At 43.9% G+C, this 23991-nt stretch overlaps 1 protein-coding gene across 1 annotated transcript in view; it reads right to left on the minus strand.

Moving 5' to 3' along the window:
* fa2h (fatty acid 2-hydroxylase) overlaps positions 1–22683 on the minus strand; it is a 35065-nt gene extending 12382 nt beyond the window's left edge. Inside the window, exon 1 of the mRNA XM_061222218.1 lies at positions 22300–22683. Coding sequence (XP_061078202.1) covers positions 22300–22578 — 279 coding nt within the window. The 5' untranslated portion in view covers positions 22579–22683. The remainder of the gene's footprint in view (positions 1–22299) is intronic.
* Positions 22684–23991: the final 1308 nt, after the last annotated feature.

A 23991-nucleotide genomic window follows, 5' to 3' on the forward strand; every position in this document is an offset into this window, starting at 1 on the left:
TCCATGCGTGGGCGTGTGTCCTGGCGACGTGCGTTGGGATGGGCCGTCCTCAAGTGCGTAGTGCACAGGGGTCAAAGGTCACGCAGAACAAACAGACCTGTTGTTCCCTGTGAGGAAACCATGGAGACAGGGCGGCAGTCCATACAGCCCTGTGTGAGCAACACGCCCCGCGCTAAAGGGAAGAACCTAAATAACGTCACCTTGAACCCGAATAGCACAAGAGCTCTGAGCACAGGTAACCTTCACATGTGCAGTGAAGAAGAACAGCCCCCAACGGCAAAGATCAGAGGCAACAGCAAGTGCTGTTACAGCTTTGAATCAGAGCCAGCTCTCAATTGCCTAACCACCAATGAGAAAGGCTGTTATAAAGTTAAGCAATAAAGTGAGGTTATCACTAACAAAGGAGGAAAAACTGCGAAGACATACAGTAAGCCGTCTCTAATCACGCTATTAATTTCCTTAGTACCATTCTTCCCATTTTTACTTCTTATCGCACATTTATGCACAGTATGCTTAAAGGACTCAGGTGGCCAAATACATTTTGGCAAAAAATCTTAAATCAAAAAAGTCTGGTGAGAAGATCCCAAAACAAGAAAGGAGTGTAAGTTGACAGCAAAATGTCCTGTGCTATTTGAGTCTAGGCAAAACACAGACTAAACATATGAAACAAAACCACACATTTTCTGACACTGAAACACCAAACACCAAACATCTGACTAGGCGAGCACTCAATAAGTAGATATGTCATATCTGATTTGTGATATTCTGCAGAGCGGAGCCACTTTGCGCACACTGTCCACAGCTCCTCTCGTAGGCTGTCTAATAAATATAATTGCACTAATCATCTACAGAAGTTCCTCGCGAACCGCAGGGGTTAGGTTCCTGAAGACCCCGGTGGTTGGCAAGACTAATGACTTGTGGGAAATAGGGGATTGAGTTCCACAACAGTTAACACTACCGAAGGCTCATCTCAGCAGGAGGCAAAGCGGGCGTGGCGCATACCATATCCATGCACTGGAAGCAGGGGTGGTGGATGAAGTGGTCTAGTCCAGGTGTGAAAGCCGGGTGGATTCGATATCTAGAGTGTGTGCCCTGGTCCAGGGACGATCACACCACCCCCTGTGGGTAAGGGAGGTACTGCAAGTCTAATAAGAAAATTATGCCAAAAGGGGGCTGAACAAGGAATAGTCAATGATGGATAAGTATTTATTTAATTGAATTGTTTAGCAGCAGGGCAAAAGTTGGAAAACAACAAGAATAGTTGATAGTCATCAGCAAATGGCCTGCAAGAACAGGCCATTCATCCTCTTACGGCCCCGTTCGGTGTCCATTACAATCAGAGTAGTCTCTATGGATAGCTCAGCACATGCTCTTCCAATTCCATAATGGTGGACCACACTACATTTTCAGGACAGCTGATCGCCTGCATAAGGAGGCTATTGTTTTCCCGCCTGTAAGAGTCAATACATGATAACCCAAGTTAAATCACACGTTTTAAACTATGCGAGTTGGTGAGGATAGCGTAGGTTGGGGCCTCAAGGGCAGACATTGGGACGCGGAGGCCATCGCTCAGCATTTACCGCCATCATTTTGACCAATCTGCGCACGTTATGCTTCTAATTTGGACAAAATGGCCGCCTATACTACACCACTCTTCCAGGGTGCCGTGTCATATTCAGCTCTTACTGAAATCCATTGATGAGGTCGGACATGACTGTCAATAATAACGCCATGTTTAAGACACACACATTTCTCTAAAATGCTGGATTAATATGATCAACATATTAATAAAGTGTACTGTTATATCACAGCAAGTACAGCCCTTGGGCCCTGCTGTACCCATAGAGAGCAGTATATATCTATATATTGATAAACAGCTGAAATACTGAGGAATAAGACCAGAAATAAATCCGCTTAAACACTTTTTTTTTTAAGGCAGTATCTCTCTCAGGCTTCAGACAGAAACGCTGACAAATAGCATAGTCGAAATTGAAGGGCAGAAGAGCCCAACTATTGTATGTTTAATGAGCCACCACAGTCAGTGAACCGTAAATATAGGAAGTTGAATCGAAACTGACTTAAACTGCTGTTCCCAGCCTGTCTGATTTCTCAGATTTGTTCATTCTCAGCATTTTACATTCCTTTGGCCAACACAGGCCTGTCCATCCGAAACAAGGGTCAGCTTCACTGTAAAACAGCTGATTCTGAAGGCTGATGAGAATGCAACAGTTATGTGGATGTGGACGTTTTCCCATTAATGCACTTGAATTTGAGAGCACGGGGTGCTATTGGGGGGGGATGTAGCCCCTTCAAGACAAACCATTTATCTTAATGATATTTAAAATGGTTTTATTAAATCAGACCCATCATTTAAATTACTTAATTATGTGTACGAATATAGCCTAATGTTACCTGAGATTTAAAGGCAGTTTAATTAGTTCTACCTCTTGCTCAGCCAAAAATGTGAGGAATTTCATTATCACTGTCCATTTGTATTTGCTTTCTTCAATATCTTGATTGCATGGCAAGTTGAGAAATTTACGAGGATTTAAAAACACTCATAAACAAACACCACACCGTAACTGGCAGCAAGGCCTTGTTTAAATAAACTTGTTTAAAGACTTGTGCAGAGACAGATACGTGGATACCATTATATAGACAGTCCCATTATAATGTAGGACAATGTGGGAGAGGTGTGCACTCTCGCACCAACTCCCCCAGCACATCTGGGAAAAAATACCCAAACATTTTATTTCGGTTCATGCCCAGGTGTGGAACTTCATCTCGTTAGACTGACTCACTATACTTCCTCTCATGGTCATTCCACGGATAATTCTCTTGAACTGCATCATCACAGATTTTAATGACATTTGGCGTGCCAATTTGGCCTTATTAGAAACCCCTGGAACCGAAATTATACTTGTCACGGATTGTTAATCTGGGAGATATTGGCTAACAAAGTTTGCGCTAATTAGGGCAAGTCAAAGTCATGAGTCACACTATCTCCATTACTGTAGGCTGTAGAGAAATGGTTCTTTTATCACTTGGTCTTCACCAGCTCTGTCTTTACATATAGTATGTTGACCCCAAAATGAAAGATACCAGAGTTATGAGTGATTATAATCCTGAAATCTGATTTGCGAAAAACAGTATATTTTAAAATGGATTACATTTTCACCAAAGTTAGGGTACCATGTCAACACCATCTCTATTTGAGTTATTGTCAAGATATAATTGCTTATCTGAAGTAGCATTACAAGGTTTTGTATTACTAATTCCTTAAAAGGTTGCTGTACAGTGTAGCACACCACATCAATTGCTTTCACTATTATAAGTAGAACACATACCCCATAAAAACAGCAACAACCCACACGTGTAGCTGAGAGCTATTCAAATCATGCCCCTGAATGCCAAATTTTCTAGGTGAAAAAACACATTTGAATTGATTATTATAGATTAAAATAAGTGTGGGCAAACTTATTGAGGCACTGAGGTGTAATTTGCCAGCTCAACCACAGATAACATTAATGGAAATGTTCCTTTTCAGATTTTGTGAACAAGGCCAAAGCATCAATGGATCAGCCATGCAAAAAAAGATGTTATTTGTTGTTTGTTGCTGTTTCTTACTACTGAAAAAAATAAATGTTTCATTACATGGTACTGTCATGGTACGTCAACATCATACATGCATGACATAAAGTTTCCCTAGGTGTGGCAGGAGGTTGGCTTGTTCTGAAAAACTTTTTCTTCATTGGCAATCTCTGCAGGCTAGTGATGTTCTTGACCTCATTTCATAGTCCTTTTCAAGTATGTAACAGCCTCTTGTTCAGAAAACATTAAACGGCACCATCAAGTGTGAATTCTATCAAACCGCTAAAAGAGTAACTGGTTGTTTGAACTAGAGAATGGGAGGAAAGTGCTTTGTCAAAAAAGTCAACACACGATTCTGAATGCCATGACAATTCTGTGAGATTCACACATCTAGGGCCAATCTTACCCTTACACACCTTCTGAAATCTGACAAATTTCAATGACAGTGACCATGCAGGCTTTTTAGTGAAAGTGGCACATCTTTAAATGGAAATTCAGGGTCTTCTTAAACCAAAATGTGCTTGTAGCTCCCATTTTCACCCTGACGACGTAAGATTTCCATCTCTGCAGTGTCTACACCTTCCTTTGCCATTCTAATACACTGTGCAAAAAGTTTTATTAGTTACAACATTTCCATGAGAGGGTCACGGAGCACTGGTTACCAAGTACACTGCAGTTTACTATCATGGCCTGAGGGATAATGAGTGGGCAAATTCCACTTACAGCCAGGCTCTAAACAACATAAAACGCTAATGTGCTAATTGAGTAATATGATTTTCCTCAAACTGAATGCCTCAGGTCAGCAAACCACACGCTGGTACCCTTTACCCGTGCGGCAGGAATGGCGAGACAAAAACAATCTAAATAACTGCCTATCACAGCTGCAGCGTCAAGTCAGATCCAGTAAAAGTGATGACGTCGGAGGCAGCGCTGACATCAGCAGAGTCAAAGCCAGAAGTGGCAGTGCAGTCAAGGGGGTACTGTGAGTCACAGCGGAGTCAAGCACATTCGCTCTGCTCACTGACTCCTCATTGGTTCGCTTCCCCCCGAAAAAAGCACTTGCATTCTAGCTGACATTGGGCCTCGGAGAAATCACGTGACCTATGACCTTACAACCATTGGTTAATGGTTAACGTAACCATGAAGGGTCAGAGTGTTGTCGGGCTAAAGGGGCTATAATAACACCAAAAGCACCATAAATCATTGCACTTCCTCCACCGCAATCAGCTTGGAGACACACACACAGCACCCGTCCTACAGCTCTCCATGTGTCATAGATGGGCAGATGTCCCATGAAGGCATCTATACGATATAATGGGTGTCAGCACATTTCACTGGAAGAGCACACAGCATTGATTACTCAGCGGGTTCTTCCTGAAGTGTGTGTGTGTGTGTGTGTGTGTGTGTGTGTGTGTGTGTGTGTGTGTGTGTGAGAGGAGACAGAGAGAGACATATCACATCTTTCTTTACTTAATTATTTCTTTATTTGTGTATTTTTAATTGCAGGTGTATTCATTCTGCTTGGGTTCAAGCTTGTTTCGCCACTATCATAATTGCTCCAGCAGAGAGAGAAAGAAAGAGAGAGATGTTGTCAACTCAAGACAGAAGAAGAGTGCAAAGTTTGGTTTGTTCAGTCAGAGCAGCTCAGTGGAACACGCCTCCAAGATAAACTCTAGATGTATATTCTAGAAGAAAGAAAACAAGACTGGTTCCTAGAAATGAAAATGGCTGGTAAAATTCAAGATGAATCAAAAGCCATGTCACCAAGACATGAAGGCCTTTATTCAATCAACATTTGTCCTTGACTTTGAGATACAGTACAACTAAGATTTACACTAGCTTGCCAAATTGCACAACACTTTTTCTTCACAAATGCAATTTGGCAAGCTAGTGTTAGGAGTTCAACTTCAACTCACCACTTGTGAAGAATAAAAATAGCTACTTTTTTACTAAATGAGACAAAACATATCGTCAAGCAAAGAGTAGTGTAAAACAAGTTAATATTTTCCACTTGAGATAAACATTTAATGTAATAAGTCTCATTACAAGACTAAAACACTTGTTAAGACTTATATGGTATAGTCATCATACAGATCTCAGCCAAGAACATTTAATGCTTTAAAACCCAAAACATTAAAGCAGCTCCCTCAGTTTACAGGTCTTTAATGACCAGTTCACCAACCAAAATGTACAAGCTCAGAGCAGCTCAGCTAATACACAAACACAGATCAGATTAAACCAACAATAAAACAAACCAAAGACGTGTTGTGAATACTTAGACAATAGGTGGTGAAGCAGAGGAACAAGGTAAGCCTGAGGAAATAAAACATTCAAACTTTCAAAATGGCTGCCTGATCTCCTTGCTATCAGACACACAAAGCAAAGACAGATCCTAACTAAGTACTGGCTCAGCGACCACAGCCTGGCCATTGAGAAAGGCTCACATAAGGTCCTGGCAGCCAAAGAAGCTAAGGCAGTTTGGTTGCTATGAGACAGGTAGGAAACAGAGATGAACTTTCTCCAACACAGCAAAAAAAAAACCCAAAGAAGAAGGGCCAGACAGGTCAAAGCTGACAGGAAGGTCAGCGGTATGCAGAAGAGCATCCTGAGCACATAACATGTCAAATCACTTGAGCAGACAGGCCACAGCAGCAGAAGACCAAGACATCTGAAATATAAGTCTAATAAATACCTAATAAAGTGCTCACTGAGTGTATATACATATATATATATGCGTGTATTTCTAATTGCGTATTTTTGTAACAATTTATACTGTACTTTATGCAACTGCTTTGGCAACAGGGGAGGGCACTAAACCTGAATGCGTTTGACGGAGATAAGATCAATGTTTTGCACTAAGTGTTGTGTAAACGTTTACGTGAAAACAAACTTCCGACTTCCCACACAGGCACTATTTGAATGGATCAGTCATCTATAGAGTACAGTATTGTCCTCTGTCTGACGGTAAGACTGGAGCGCCCTTGTTACCAAAGTGATTTGGTGCGACAGGAGCACCCGCCACAGCTTAGGACTGCACAGCCATGCATGGCCAATCATACAAATCCCATCATGCTTCATGTTCTCCCGGTAAACACACGGATTAGGCAGAGAGAGAGAGAGAGATTTATACTACAGGTTATTGCTGATCCTGCTGAAAATTCCAGCTTCAACCAGGCTAAACTGGTCAAGCTGGTTTAAGCTGTGTTTTCAACACTTTTAGCTGGTCAACCAACTGTTCACCAGCCTATGTAAACAGCGAGTCCACCAGCTGACCACCAGCTTAGTCTACTAGCTTAACCAGCTTTGACCAGCTAGAGACCAGCTTTGACCAGCCACAGACCAGCTATGACCAACTAGAAGTGTCGAAAACATAACTTAACAATCTTAAACCAGTTTAGAATCCCAGCTGGCCTTATCTAGAATTTTCAGCAGGGGGAAGCTGACGTGAGGAAGAGAACTCTAAGGGATGGTTTGACTTTTGAATTACGCTAGTGGAGGACGTGTAAAAAACGGATGGGGGGGGGGGGTCAACTCTCCGGAAAGGGTGTGGGAGACACATGATCGCCGCTCTTGAGGCCAAATGCAGTGTTACTTAAGACAGGTAGTGTTAAGTATCAGTGCAGTACACATGGCAGTGTAAACATGTGTGTGTATAAACATGGGGGGTCGAATACCACAAAGGAGGGAAGAGCCAGGAGGCACTCATTCAGTGACCACCATTTGCATAATCACAGCAGGTAAGTTGCTGTAAACATTTACCAACATTACCATCCTCCTGAGGACAGGTCCAATGGATGGTCGTCATCGCCCTCTCTTTCAAATTCAATTTCAAATGAGCTTCCCCAGCGTAGTAAAAACAAACACATACATTGTGCTGGAAATGTCACAGATTCCTTCTGGCCGACAAAGGTATCTATCTGAACGCCTTGCAAGATGCCACAGTTCTATAACCATTCCGGCAACTATGGATTGAGCTTTGTTTTTCCCCTTGTTTTCACCTTAAACACCAATAAAACTTAATCAGTGGAAGAGATAGTTTCTGCTTCGCTGCCAAGGAATATGGTTAATGAAAAGATACACGACTAACAGGAAATGAGTAAATTGTCAAAAACACGAGTATAACAATGATATTGCTGCCAACAATAATAACAACAATGACAGCGAAATAAAAACTATACCTATATCATTACTTTCATTTATTTCATGCTTCTTTCTCTCTCACTTCAGTTTAATATGGCATATCTTCTTGGCATGAAACACATATTAACTAAATATTGAGTAAAGAAAACAGAGTAAACATTGACTCAGTCCACAATCCTCATACAAGATGGCCAAAATGGTGCCCCGTTCAGCTTGAACCCCACCTTGTGTCTCCAGCTGAGGTGAACCCAAGAACGAGAGACAAGCCCTCAACTAATCATCAGCTTTAGCAGGTAAACAGGCGCGGTCCCTAACTGCTGTGTTCCTTTCCCATGATGCCCCAGGGATACAGAAAGAGGGCTGGGACCGGAACATTGTCCCTGTGACCGTTCCTATAGAAACCGCACAAGAGATCCTCCAATCACAGAGCATGTCAATAAGAAGAAACAAAACAATGGTGGTCACTGTATCATTTCTGCCTACACTACTGCCGGGGCATCGTTGATAACGGGAGCATGTCATGACCCAGCAATCACTGTTAGCTTTGCTGTATTCTATGTTTCAGACATACTCAGTGGTTGGTGGAGAGCTCCTCGGTAGTCTTGAGGTGAAGTAACAAGGTTGCTATCCTCTCTGTGGCTTATCATTCCCGTCATGCATGGGCTTCTGCCTGAAAGTTGGGAAAACAGCCTTCCAGCAAGTTGGTATACACGATACGAAAGGATTGGGAGATGAAACGATCACTTTCCCATGTGGATCGAACTGATTCACGCCTCTAGGGCAGCAGTGGAGAGACAGACTTCAATACCAGCTTTTATGAGTCTCTGTATGCTAAGTAGGGCTCTGTGTGCAACCCCAGCACCTCTAAAAAAGCGCCACACAAACCAAGCTCGAAGCCCTCCACTCTTACATGCATACATGATCACAATCCTTCAGGACACAAACCCCTATTTAAAAATGCTACTGCACAACAAATTGCTAAGCAAACAGCTACCATACACAAACAAACCTCCAACCAGTGGAAGCCTCACAGAGAGAGAAAAAAACCCCGGAGCAAGGCCTGGCATCCCCAGAAGAGATGCATTTCAACTCTAAACTAGACGTACAATACAATACGATACCCACACTATACAGCACAACATACACTACAATATGCATGCTAATCACTACATACTCATTACATGATAGTACAGGCACACTGCAGACAGAAATAATACACACACATACAAACACACTATAACACACACACTAAACTACACTACTTACAGTGATGACACAGTGCCTGCATGCTAACTACATACAGTGGTGTGCAAAAATGTTGGCACCTCTGGTCATAAAGCCTTTTACCATTAATGTTTAGGTTAGCAAGATTATTATTTATTTTTTTATAGTTTAATAATAAATAATAAATAATAAAAAAAGGAAAAAGGCCCTGTGAAAAACTTTGGGAACCCTTTCTGTCAGTACTTTGTAACTCCTCAGGCAACTATAACAGCTTGTAAACGCTTCCTGTAGCCAGCAAAGAGTCTTTCAATTCTCGCTTTTGGAATTTTTCCCCATTCTTCCTGGAAGAACACCTTGAGCTCAGAAATATTATTTGGCCTCCTTGCATGTATAGCATGTTTGAGATCTCTCCACAGAGAGATATTCAAATCTGGGGACGGTGGTAGCCATTCAAAAACCTTCATCTGTCTTTCCTGGAGGTACTTCATGGTTGATTTTGAGGTATGCTTTGGATCATTGTCTTGCTGGAATACCCAACCTCCCTTCAACTTCAATGTCTGGACTGACCTTTGAACACAGGGCCATTTCCCGTTTTCTATCATTTATAAACAGCTTTGAAATCTGCAGAAAGACCTCATGTTTAACTCTGCACCATTTAGAGTTCAGGTTCTCTTTCGATCACATACAGATTAATTATAACTGACATTTAAACCAGGGGTGCCCAAATCTTTGCACCCCAATGTACAGACAATACTACACCAAACACAGATATACACACACCCACACTCACAATTCAATACACACACTATACTAGACATGCTACATGACATACATTGAGTGCACAATAACTATACTCCCACTACACTGCACACACACACACACACACACAGATAGAGATAGAGATAGAGAGAGAGAGAGAGAGAGAGAGAGAGAGAAGGTTTGAGAGATACCTCTCCCACACAAAGACAGGTCCAAAGGTCTGCAGAGATACGAGTGATCACACATGACAGAACAATGTCCTGCCGTTCACTCACGGACACAAATTCACAGCCACGAGCTCCACTCCCACTCACGCAAACACGCTTTCTGAAGGTATTCAGAAACACGCCAGAGCGCTTTGTCGCATGTGACATTACACTAAAGGGGCCCAGTCAAGGTACAACTGTCAACTCAGTTCACGTAATTCTGTGGCTAAAGACAGTCCCTCACCTGCAGGACACTTTTAAAAGAGGTTTGATTTCATTACGGCCAACCTGGTCCATAGAGAGAGATTTCCGCATCAATGCCCAAACAACTGGCAGTTTGGTCACGTCTGATATACCTGCTTGCGAGATGCAAAGACGCCATTATCACCATATGCGCATTTATGACCCCAAGCAAATAAAGTTATCTAGATAGCCTGTACACGAGGGGAAGAGGACACAGTGAATGTCAGTTGCTTAGTTTTATTATCATTCGTAGCACAAAAATACATTTACATGCAAAAGTATTCGTACACATCCCGGAATGTTATTGAACCGTGTTTCACTTGCTGAAGACCACACTGAAGGTACAATTCCCCAAAACAAACAGGAGCAGGTGGCTGCCGTACTGCCGGCACCAGGGAAGACACCCAGCATCTGGGGATGTCCCACATACTTGAGGCAGACATCCAATCCAAAGGATCTTCAGCCAAGTCCTAAATATGAGAACTTTTTTCAGATTATGTTCATTTGTCCCATTACTTTTGCTCCCCTGAAAGGGTCCCAGTCAACCTGTAAGAAACCTGCACATGCAATAAATGCCTTAACAATATCAAGCTCAATTCCAAAAAAGTGAATTTTACACCAAATGGATACACTTTCCATGATAAGAAATATACTACATATGATCAAAATACAAGTATATTTCAGCATTATCGCAACAAATTATGTAATCACTCTGTATTATTGCAATAGCAGAGTTGATTTATAGCACCCACCCGGCATGCATACACAGTAGTTGCCTGCAAATATAGACAGTGACAAAAAAACCACAAAGCAACAGAGCAGAAGTAACATGTTTTGACAGTTGCAGGCCTTCAATTGGAATTTACTTCAACATGTTGCCAAATACACGTTGTATTTTGTGTTTAGATGTTTAGATGTAACTGTGAGAGAGGATTGCTGCTTTCTGACATAAAGAATAAAATCTAATTAAATCACAAAAGCAAACTAAACTTATATACAAAAAGAGACACATACACATACATTTATCTTGAGATAAAAAGATGAACACAAGACAAGAGTTCAGAATTTCAACTTTTATTTCCTGGTATTTACACTTAGATGTGTTTCCACTCAATCTCTGCTTCAGGAGGTGAAATGCATGCTCAATTTGGTTACGGTCAGGTGATTGACTTGGCCAGTCTAAAACAAGTGTTTTTGTCTCTCATGAAGTCTCATCTCATGTACATCTTTTGACCTCAAACTAAAATGTCTTCAGTGTATAGCAAAAACAAATGAAGATCCAATACTTTTTGAAGGGACTGTATATGGAAAGTTTTTTTTGTTTTTTTTTACTTCTTTAGACAATTTTGAGGAAACTGAGAGGGCCCAGTTCTGCAACACCGCTCCTGCAGAGCTAGATCCTGCACTAACCTTGCTTCTGGTCGAGACGGTAGTGAACACCCGAAGGCAGATAGGAGCCGGAAATCACTTCAGGGTTATGTACTGAAGGTGTGGTGATCCACTGGCCAAGCAGACTACAAGGACTGAGTTGTTTTTCTTTCCATACACAACTCTCACTGTGCTCTGACTAGTCTAATTTTAAGTATCTCCCTGCTCTGGTCTAATATTGAGCATCAGGGGAAAAGCCTCATGACCCAAAATACACTTATGCTTCCCCTGTGATTACCTGCTCTTTTAATAACCAGTAATACAACAACAACAATGGTCAACACAATTATTAAACAATTATTAAACAGTTCAGAAAGCTAAATAGATGAATAAAAATTAATTTGAGTGGGCATTTGCTGACATGCAGTTATGTAGGCCACAGTTATCTGGTTTCACTTCATTTTATTGTAAGATAATTTAATCTGAAGTTTCTCCCTATGGAGATAGCAAGAAACCTATAAAATCACCTCCATAGTGCTACCTCCCTGCATGGGTAAGCCTTCTTTGTTATTTGCTTGTACTGTACATAATTAGTTATATGTGGAGCCATTTTGCTGAATTTGGGGCCTAGTACACCAGACCGTGAAATTACTTATGAAACTTTAATTTACAGAACAACAGCAATAGCTGTCAAGTATGATATCACTAAAGAACACAGAAATAATACCTTGCAGCTAGGTTTAATGAAGAGTGAGTTGGTGTTCTCCTCACTGACTTAATGCATCAGTCCAAATATCCTCATGTGACGGGCGGAGAAAGCTTCATGTAATGTAACGCAGGGTCCTGCTAGTCTAATGGCTCTTCGCCCGTCTCTTTCCACCAAACTGTTTACACTATAGTGCTGTCCATGAATGGCTTTACCCAAAAGTACCTCACGCAGTTTCCAGTTTCCAACAAGGACATGCATGTCAGGTTAGGTATACTCCTGCCGTTGGCCTTGACCGAGGCACCGGCCTCAGAGCTGCACCCCGGGCAACCCCACTCCTCCTAAGTAGCTACAATGGGTCAAAAGCCAACGGCATATCCTACAGAGTCAATCAAATATAACCTTTAACCTTTATCTGAGTGTGTTTACAGGACCACTGTGATTTGATGATGTTCCCTGCTGTACTACATCGACATCTCCACAAAGTTACTGCCAGGTACCCCAGCAAGCTCAGTTCACTGGAGGACACCATTTTCAATGCAGCCCAAGGGATTCTGAACAACCATTTCCACACTTTTCTGGGTGAACTGGTCAATTCAAAAATTTTTGTTAATCCGGATATAACTAGCGACCATTCGGAAAATATCAGAACATCTCTCTTTCTCTATGCCAGTTTCTTTCATCCCTCTTTCTCCCTCTGGTTTTTCCCCATTCCTCTCCATCTTCTTTCTCAATCCCTCTCTTACCTAATCCCTTATTGATTTTGAGTGACCGAGTGTCGATGAAGAATGCGTAGCGGTTGAATGATTAACCGCACTGTTAGCAGAAAGAGGCACGGGAGGCTTGCCGTGACCAGGGTAGGGCCGGCGCAACCATGGAGGGCCGGGGAGATGCCAGGCCATATGCATACCGTCAGTGGGAAGCTGGGTGTGGGTGGGGTTACCGAGACAGCCGATGCCTGGCACGGCCAATGAAAGAAACCTTTCTCTCTTTCTCTCCTTCTCTCCGTCTATCAGTGCCGGGAAACATTCTCAGCATTCCCTACCAGGAAAACACCCATCGGGCTATTCCTCCTCCTCCTGTTTGAAACACACACTCACTCCATCCTTTAAGACGTGAAACATCCAGGGACGGCACGGTGATATTGGAAGTTTAACCCCCCCCTCCCAACCCCCTGCTACGAAACAGGTCCTGTTTGTAACATGGGCAGAATGGAGCCTGTCACTGCAGCAACCTCAAGCAAACATTTAACGCACTCCGATAACCGCCTGTTTACATTACACTGAATGGCAAAGGGTATTGATCAGAACAAAGCCAACAACCTGGTATGACAAGGGTTCCGTTCCGGTTTTAAAAAAGTGACGTGTTTACATTGAGGGTTTGTTTTCCGCCAGAGTTGGGTTTCTCGAGCTGTCGGCTTGGCGACAAGACCCGCCCGTTTCGATTGGACTATGACACAGCAGAAGACGTACAGGTGAGTGGCGTCTCGTGTGAGCGAAATCTCGCTTTGTTGCGCGATTACTAAATCGGTTGGAGTTGGAGGACTGAGGAACCGCCTTCCCCGCTTCCACACAGAAAAGCAGAAAAAGAATCGCTCGTCTCGTGGACCCAAGGTCTTCGCTGACTCTGACGAGAACCGCCACGAAAGCCTCCCCCTCTCCTCGGCCCACCCCTGGCTCACCATGGCTCCAGGGGTGAGCGTGACAGCTACAATAGCGAATAACAGCTTCCTCCACCCCCTACCCGACCCTCAGGAGGGGACAGGACAGGTCTCCAGGTGACGTCATTCCCGCCGCCTGCGACTCCCTCCCGAGGGGGGGCCAGCAACACCCTGATATAATTACACAGTCCTGGGGCTCATTAGAGAGGCACAATTGGCTGGCCGGCTGTGTTTGTGTTGGCTTTGAATCAATCGGGCCTGACAGCTCATATCACCGACCCATCAGCCTTTGCACACCAGTAAACCAGCCCGCCCAGGGCTCAACCCCCCCCCCCCCACCACCACCCAGCGCACCGCAAAACCCCAAAAACTGTCCCCACCCAAACCGTGCGCCCATGAGTGGAATGGGAGGCACCTGGGGAAGGGGGGGGGGCAGTCACGCAGGTGCCCTGGGGCATGGACATGAGGGTTGGAGCAGTCTGTCGACTCACAGCACAACACGGTTGTCATGGCGGCAGCCGATAAACACTAATCACCCCCATTGCCAATCCGTCAGTCTTTCCGCATCTTTCCCCAGGGGAGCGGAAGCTCTGTGGGGCTATTCAACTGAGATCGGTGTGTGGCAACAGTGTGCTGGTAGCAGTGTGTTGTCCCAGCGTACTGTAGCAGTGTGTTGTCATAGTGCATTGCATCAGTGTGTTGTGTGTAGCAGTGTGTTGTCCCAGTTGGGTGATTCTGAGCTCTTTCTCTTGTGCTGAAAATCCTCAATAAGATTCAGAATCTGACGGAAGCAAAATTCCACAGCATGCTGGCTGCCTGCGGAAATTCCCCTCCAAAGGTCAGCATCCCACCCTACGAGCATCTGAGAATGCACTCACACACACACAGCACACACACTCACACACACGCAAACTCATGTTCACTCAAACTCATACTCATTTGTCTATATACACATTCTCACTCACAGATACACAGTCACACACAAGACCACACAGACTTATAATATGCTCACCCGCACACACACACACACACACACACACACAAACACACTGTTAGTGGGAGGAGAATGCCCTGGCAACTAAAGCCATTCAAATGGCCCCTTTGCATTTTCTGTGTGTCTCCTCAGGTACTGTATACCTGACCCCTGATCCATTTCAGATCAGAGGTCAGCTGCTCCTAACTCCACCCCAACTCAGTAGCAGCCAATGAAAATGCAGCACAGAGCTGTGCATTCAAATGTCAGGGGCAGCTGGAGCATCTACGCTCTCTAATGCTGAGTAGCAATGAGCTGGTAGACAGGAACTGCAAATGGGTGCAGTGAATATGGCTTGTCAACTCCTCCCTGTCTTCCGGCATCCTCCAAGAGGGCCCACATCACTCCGCTGCTAAAAAAGCCTACTCTGGATCCCTCCATCATCCAGAACTACCACCCGGTATCTCTTCTTCCTTTCCTTTCTAAAACTATCGAACGAGCCGCTTCTACTCAACTTTCTTCTTTCTTTTCTAACAACAATCTGCTAGACCCCCATCAGTCTGGCTTCAGATCGGGCCACTCGACAGAGACTGCGCTCCTCTCCGTCAGTGAGTCACTCCATGCCGCACGAGCAGCCTCCCTCTCCTCTGTCCTCATTCTTCTAGATCTCTCTGCTGCCTTCGACACTGTGGATCACTCCATCCTCCTGTCTGCCCTGTCAGCAACGGGCATCTGTGGCACAGCCCTGGACTGGATTGAGTCCTACCTCTCTGGTCGCTCCTTCCAGGTTGCCTGGGCTGGTTTGGTATCGACACCTCGGCCCCTCGCCACAGGAGTTCCCCAGGGCTCAGTCCTAGGCCCGCTTCTTTTTTCTCTTTACACTCGCTCCCTTGGCCCTGTGATCACTGCACATGGGCTCCTATCACTGCTACGCGGACGATACCCAACTCTTCGTCTCGTTCCCGCCGTCTGATACGCAGGTTTCAGCCCGTATCTCTGCTTGCCTGAGGGACATCCAGAGCTGGATGGACAACCACCATCTAAAGCTCAACCCAGGCAAGACTGAAATGATATTCATCCCTACTAATACCTCTCCCCATCTGGATCTCTCCATTTCCCTCGGGGATACCACACTCACGCCGTCACCCAGTGCAAGGAACCTCGGCGTGGTGATGGACAGCAGACTGTCCCTTTCCGAGAACATTGCGGCGGTGACCCGGTCTTGCAGGTTCTTCCTATACAACATACGGAGAATCCGCCCCTTTCTCACCCCCTACTCGACCCAGCTCCTGGTCCAAGCGATGGTTCTGTCCCGCCTGGACTACTGCAATTCCCTCTTGGCTGGCCTCCCAGCATCCGCCATCAGACCCCTCCAACTTATCAGAATGCAGCAGCTCGTCTGGTCTTCAACCTTCCCAATTGTTGTCCTTAATTGTTGTCTCTGTGACTTGCTTTGTGTATCGGTATTTTTTAGTTGGCTAGGTAAGCAGTGTTTTGATAGTTAACTTTGGTCACTTTTGCTCTGTTTGTTTCTTGTTTAAAAAAAAATAAAAAATAAAAATTGGCCCTCGTCCTTATCTTTGTTGTACAGGTAGCAGTTCAAATTGTACTTCCCTCTAGGGTCTTTCAGCGAACTTATCCCTGGTTATGGATATGCACTTTGTTGTACGTCGCTCTGGATAAGAGCGTCTGCCAAATGCCAATAATGTAATGTAATGTAATGTCGTCACCATTTTCAGTTTATTTCTCTGGAGTTTTTAATTTTTTAAAAATTACTACTATAATATTAATTTGAGTTAGCCCTACAATAAGCTGTTTGAAATGTGCTTCTTGTTTCAGGAAATCATGGGTTTAACAATAGGAGTGGCAGGCACTAGCCACAAGCTATGTCACTGCTGAACTAAATGATGCTTTCCTGACCATGTGATATCACACCACATCCTGCAGTGGGGTTTGTCTGTAGACCCCTCTTGCACCATATCTACATAATACAGAATTCTGGAAAACAGGTCTTGTGCACAGACTTGATTCGACAGGTAAAACCAAGATCCACACTCCAGAACTTTAGGTACTTCCGGTGGCCCTCCGGTTTCTGCAGCTAATTAGTGGTTTGCACCTTGCAGCGCAATCTCTGTAGTTCGGTTTGTGAAGTCTTCTGCAGACAATCACTGACACATTCATGCCTGCATGCTGAAGGGTGTTTCTGATCTGTCAGATAGGTGTTTGTGGGTTTTTCTTCATTATGGTGAGAATGACAACCAATGATTACTGAGCTCACCATTGCTCTTAATCATGTACCAAACAGTTGACTTTATTAAATCCAAGGTTTGGCCTATGTACCTGACTTCTCTCATCTCACAGCCATATAATGGCTACCTTGACTTGAATTTTTACAACTCTGGTCTTCATGTTTACAAAGGCCCCAGAAGACAATCAAATGCATATAATCTGGACAAGATACTGAAAGCTCTCTTATACCTGCAATGAGGAAGTGATTGAACACACATGCTTAATCAGAAACACTTGCAAAACCATTTGTCCAAAACATTACGAAAATAGTATAAAAATTGCAGTCATTTCTACATGGTGAAACCAAAATGTATAAATATACCCTTCAACAAACGTTGAGAATCCGCAAATTGCTCGATTACAGATCTGCAGATGAAATCAAATCAAGTCAAATGAGGAAGAAGTCCCAAACGTTATGGAGAGTACTGCGAGCGCACTGCCAATGTGGCTCGTGTGTCATCGAAACCGCAGCACCCGGAACCAAAACCCAGCGCGGCCCGGCCCCGCCCACGAGCGCCGGCTCACTGGTTTTGCCGGGGTTCGGTAACCGCGGATTCGCTCCGTTTGCCTGCCCGTGGCAGTCTTCACACGCGGGTCATATGGAGGATTGGGCAGCAGCGGTGTTAGTGTTAGTCCCCCCCCCCCCCCCGAGGGCCTGCATTTCAGGGCCTGCCTCGTTGTGAAGGTGACCTGCCCACAACACAGAGGGCCAGGACATTTGTTTACCTACCAAACACACCGCTGGTGCCCAATCCCACGCCTAACAGTGGCGGAGAGGGAGAAAAAGGACAGGCCAAGAGTATGAGAGAGAAGTTGTGTTGTTGTAGCATTTAAAATAATACGTATAATATATGCACACATAAATAATATTACACATATTATATATATAATATATACAATGTTATGTGTGTGTGTGTGTGTGTGTGTGTGTGTGTGTGCATATATAATGTTTAATGCTAGAAAGATTAGAGATGTGCATTTGTCTATGTGGAGCTTTATCAATATATTCAAATATTATATGTAAATATAAAAAGCTAAAGCACTCTTGAATTGAATTGAGAAAGGTGGGAGTGAGAGGAGGGGAAAGGTGGGAGTAAAGGTGGGAGTGAGGGAAATAGAAGAAGAGAGGGAGAGGGACAGACAGTGGAACAGAGATAGAGACAAAGATAGAGAGTGCAGTAGGGGAAGAGAAAGTGAGGCAGAAAGAGAGCAAAGTACAGAGAAAGACAGAGAGTGTGTCTATACACAGTACACACCACTGTGAGAGGCACAGTATAACAGCATAATATGCTTTAGCTGTTTATTTTTTACACACATGGAGATAAAGATGAAATGGCTCTGTCCCAGATATGCATATGTTTTACATGCCTGAGTTATTATCACACTTACACACACATGAAGGCACATGCACGTAGGCAGGCACACACACACAGTAGTAATGGTGGAAAGTTCCTCTAAGTGCCGCTATGTTGTGGGTCACACTTGCTGCTTGCATGGAAGGTTGGTCAAACAGGACTGACTGGTTCAAACAGACGCGGTGAAAGACTAGGAGGCGCAGCCTTTCTGTCCTGACCAATATGAGCCCTAAAACACGCACCACTGTAAAATAACGCAACACACCAACAAGCTGTATGCTCTCTGCAGTAACAATAGTCAGTGCTGAAGACGCACCGTAGTAACAGTGCTCAGTACTAAAGACAGTCCACAGTAACAGTGTTCAGTGCTAAAGACAGCCCACAGTAACAGTGTTCAGTGCTAAAGACAGCCAGCAGTAACAGTGTTCAGTGCTAAAGACAGCCCACAGTAACAGTGTTCAGTGCTAAAGACAGCCAGCAGTAACAGTGTTCAGTGCTAGACACACCGCAGTATCAGTGTTCAGTGATAAATACACCATGCAGTAAAAGTGTTCAGTGCTAATGACAGCCCACACTAACTGTGTTCAGTGCTAAAGACAGCCTGCAGAAACAGTATTCAGTGGTAAAGACAGCCCACACTAAGTCTTCAGTGCTAAAGATACACCGCAGTAACAGTGTTCAGTGCTAAAGACAGCCCATAGTAACAGTGTTCAGTTCTAAAGACAGCCCACACTAACAGTGTTCAGTGCTGAAGACAGCCCACACTAAGTCTTCATTGATAAAGACAGCCCATAGTAACAGTGTTCAGTGCTGAAGACAGCCCACTCTAAGACTTCATTGCTAAAGACAGCCCACAGTAACAGTATTCAGTGCTAAAGACAGCCCATAGTAACAGTGTTCAGTGCTAAAGACAGCCCATAGTAAGTGTTCAGTGCTAAAGACAGCCCACAGTAACAGTGTTCAGTGCTAAAGACAGCCCATAGTAACAGTGTTCAGTGCTAAAGACAGCCCACACTAACAGTGTTCGGTGCTAAAGACAGCCCATAGTAACAGTGTTCAGTGTTAAAGACAGCCCGTAGTAGCAGTGTTCATTGCTAAAGACAGCCCATAGTAACAGTGTTCAGTGCTAAAGACAGCCCATAGTAACAGTGTTCAGTGCTAAAGACAGCCCACCTAAGTCTTCAGTGCTAAAGACACACCACAATAACAGTGTTCAGTGCTGAAGACAGCCCACAGTAACAGTGTTCAGTGCTAAAGACAGCCCACACTAACAGTGTTCAGTGCTAAAGACAGCCCATAGTAACAGTGTTCAGTGCTAAAGACAGCCCGTAGTAACAGTGTTCAGTGCTAAAGACAGCCCACACTAACTGTGTTCAGTGCTAAAGACAGCCCATAGTAACAGTGTTCAGTGCTAAAGACAGCCCATAGTAACAGTGTTCAGTGCTAAAGACAGCCCATAGTAACAGTGTTCAGTGCTAAAGACAGCCCATAGTAACAGAGTTGAGTCGCTGCACACCGGCAGCCTCAGATCTCCAATGCTGTTGAGTGTGAGAGCTCCAGAGGGCGATGCCATGGTAACAGATTCATTAGGCATCCTGGCAACTTCTGCATCCAACACAGTCACATGTCCTGTTCCTACACAACCACTAGAGGAAACAATCAAACAATGCTCATTCTCTCACACCTCACACCTGAAATAGCCTCACCCCAAAGATTCAATCAGCTCAGGGATTTAAGTAAGAAAGGCAAAGAACAACATTTCAGTGTGACAGACTGGAAGATACATTCCATTCCATTCACATAGCCCCAGGGCCTCATTTCTCTAAGATAGTTTTTGGGCAACATTTTAATAAAATAGGCTTGGGGGAAAGCATTTCAGCAAGGGACAGAAGCAGCTACATTTCAGTACAACTTCCTGTCTGCAGTAACTCTGTACTGAACTGTGTTTGTGGCTTCCCATTTCTGGCCGGAAGACAGCCAAGTTCACACACAGTGCTCTTGTGCTACCTGCTAGAAGCCGGTAGTGAAAATGATTCAGGCAAGGCTTAGCTTGCCAGTGAGAAGTACACGAGTTGTGCGGGTGATAGCTCCAAGAGCAATACAATAGACGAAGCTTGCTGGCTGAGTAACAACGAAAGGTGGCCCTTTCTTTAAGGAACTTGAAACACTTGAAAAGCAGCCTGTGTTCGTGTCTGTCCAGGAACAAATAAAGTATTGTTGAGAATTTGTGTTCAAAATTCCTCAGATCTTGTCGTCAGAAAATGTATTAATTGCTGAAGGCTTTCAGCCCTCAGCTAGATTCCACTTCTTCAAATCCATATCCAATACTCGTCCATTTTGAGAGGAACCTGAAAACTCATCCACAACCACTTGCAACTCGGACAGCGGAGGTTAGATGCATACCTCATTGATAATCGTGAAAAGACCCATGGCTCTTATGTGAACACAACTGTGGCAGCTCTGGCGACCATATTAAATGTGAGGCAGTTCCGCCATGCAAGGAGGGCGTCTTAATTTTAAATTTTAAATTAATCACTTTGACACTGCAGTTGTCAAGGCAAAGAGGTTATGTGTGAATGACGCAGGAAGTTACATTTCTGTATGAGAAGCTGGAGGCTATATTTCAGTCACTGAATTCGGGGGCTACACTTTAGTAAGGAAAAAGTGAGGTTTGGATTTCAGTGAGAGAGATTGAAGGTTACATTTTAACAAGATAATACTCTGGCTAAATTTCAATGAGAGGAGCAAGGGACAATATTTTGGGACAATATTTCAGCAACAGAACCACATGTTCTGTAAGACAATTGAGGGGCCGCATTTTAGTAGCTATATGCCTCAAGGCTAGATTTAAGAAATATATGCCTACCCCTCAGTGACAAAAATTGGAGAAAAGATTATGTGGCAAATATACATGAGGACTGTCAGAAAACTGGGCATACATTTCGGTGAATTTGGGGCTATGCTTCAGTAACAATATTTTAGTGGAAATAGCTGGGGGCTGCATTTAAATGGGAGACGAGAGGGTGACAGGGACACAACTGTAATTTAGTGAAAGACTACGGTTCAGGCGAATCAGCATTCTACTTTGAACAAGAGGCCAAGGGTGTGTCTATTAAGTTAAGTATTGCCATAAAAAGCTCTACCTTTCATCTGCCATTTCCTAGATTGCACCAGCTTGTAAGCTCAGTTTTATTACTAAAAGTGAAATAATAACCAAGTTTTGTTTTAATAACTCGCTAGTACCATTCCGATTTCCTCTCCTCGCACACAGTCAGCCTGCCGAGCAGGTGAGAAACGCCCATGTCCCAGAGATTACAACAACACGGGAACGCGCACTGGGCTTGCGCTCTCCCTGATACACGGCAACTATTAAGCCGCTACCTGGCTGAGTAGGGCGTGCATTACTAAACCCAACTAAGCCTTTGACAAATTAAGTCAAAAATTAAGTCACATTTTTTTTCGGCGACAGTCGTCTTTCAATCCAGCTTCACGCATCCGGCAGTGCACTTATTCTTAGTCATCGGTTATTTTCCGCAGGCTTTTGTGGACATCGAGGAGAACAAAGATGATATCAACATTGTAGTATCTTAGCAGATCATCAATTATATTGCATGAGCCGCAGCCTCCCGTTACTCGAGTGCGCCTAACCCAGAGGCAAACTTTTAAGAAGTGCACGGAATTGTTCATTAGGAAAACAGAGACTACCGTCATTACAGGTACCAAGCCACTAAATTCGCCTGGTGGTGTTCAAAGCAATGTGTTAATGTTTGCTGATTTTACGGTACCTGTCTGTCTTGTGTACTGTCTCTGTCCAATTCACCGATGTAGTACTGCTCCATCCATCGCCTGGCGTTCTCTGAGTGGCGGTGTGGGGGTCCCTCCAGCTCCCGGCTTATGTCCGTCCCAGAGCGGCGTAAAATCAGAGCCTCCCCACCAGGGTGCATTCGAAGGAATCCTGTCACATCATAGACCCGAGTCCCTAACAATACCCAACACGAGTCCTTGGTGCAATGCCGGGCAACCTCTTTTTCTGAGAAGAAATTAGGGGACACCGAGGGAGACATTGATTCAGTTGTTAAGTGTCCTGATATACATAAAACGGAAGAGTGTATTGGAGACCTGCACTGGTAGACCGACCAAAAGTGAACTGACTTTGCGCTCACAGCCTCGCTCCGCTGACACGAGCTCATTAACATATCATGAATGATTCATTACGCACCTGTCTCACGTCACAGGACTGTTGTTCTTGTAGTAACTTAATTTCTCACGATCTAACTGTTTTACACGAATAAATATGGAACCACATTGTATCGCTGGCATAGTACCTCTAAAGAACAATTAAATATGGTCCTTAGAGTCTCTATTTTATATATCTCATATCAAATAGTATTTTAGTTTTGATTGAAAATGTTGCTACCGATTGACAGACGAACCTTGTTGCTTTTTCGTTTTTAGTTTTGACAGGAAGAACATTTCCGGTAGCTATCTTGCTTACAATACAAGTTAGCTCGGACGTACCCAAACTCTATTTTTGTTATCGTGGACTATACCTGGATCTGGCTGTAGACTAGTAAGCCAATATTCTAATCATAGAATTGTGCCATTTATTGAAATACAGAAGTACAAATGGACAAGAAAACATTATATGAACTTCAGGCCTATACTTTATTGTAACGACTGGACTTCTTTGCACAGTCGAGAGAGGTTGTTTTACTTCAATGTGGAGCGTGCCTCGTATTGCTTTTTAATTAAAATCTTCTAAATATATCCTGATTGTAGCCTAAACTTTATTGCCCATTACGTAAAGGACGTGCGTCATTGCAGTCTCCATTTGCCACTGTTCAAAATGAAAAACATTCCACACTCAGATATAAATTATGAAAGGTCAAGCTACAACCAATTCAATCGGTTAACTTTTTTGTTTATAAAATATTGATGTTGCTCCAGGAGTGTGTTTCTTTGTATCGGGTAACTGGAGTCGCCGTGGTTATTAACCCATCATGAGGTCATTATATTTATTTTTATTAGTATATGACATTCATACCGTTATCGCCCGGGGCCAACATTAATGCTAGTTGTAACCTTGTGTTTGGAAGGAAATTACAGGATTCTTAAAATACCAGCATCTATGCACTGCAACTCTGTTGCCTGAAGGCTTTTTTTCCATAACTGAACGAGGGTACCCTGGGTAACCATTGAAGTTTCAGCCAATCAGAGACCAGTGCGCCGAGTTTTGTTCGACCTGCACGCCATCCATCCGGTTTGTCCAGGTGCGCGCGCTGGTGACGAATTCAGCCTGCTCAACTAGATAGACCAGATTGCCCACCTTTGGCCCCTTCTTATGTATCACCATGACAACGAAATTTGAAACCTATTCTTGGTTCACACTCTCTCCAGAAGCAGCTCTGTAACATAGATAAATAACGTAAGACAAACTAAGCTGGAAAGGGTGATATTACTGAGAAGTAACATAGAGA

The sequence above is a fragment of the Conger conger genome, chromosome 15 (assembly GCF_963514075.1).
Source record: "Conger conger chromosome 15, fConCon1.1, whole genome shotgun sequence".
In the NCBI taxonomy this organism is placed as follows: domain Eukaryota; kingdom Metazoa; phylum Chordata; class Actinopteri; order Anguilliformes; family Congridae; genus Conger; species Conger conger.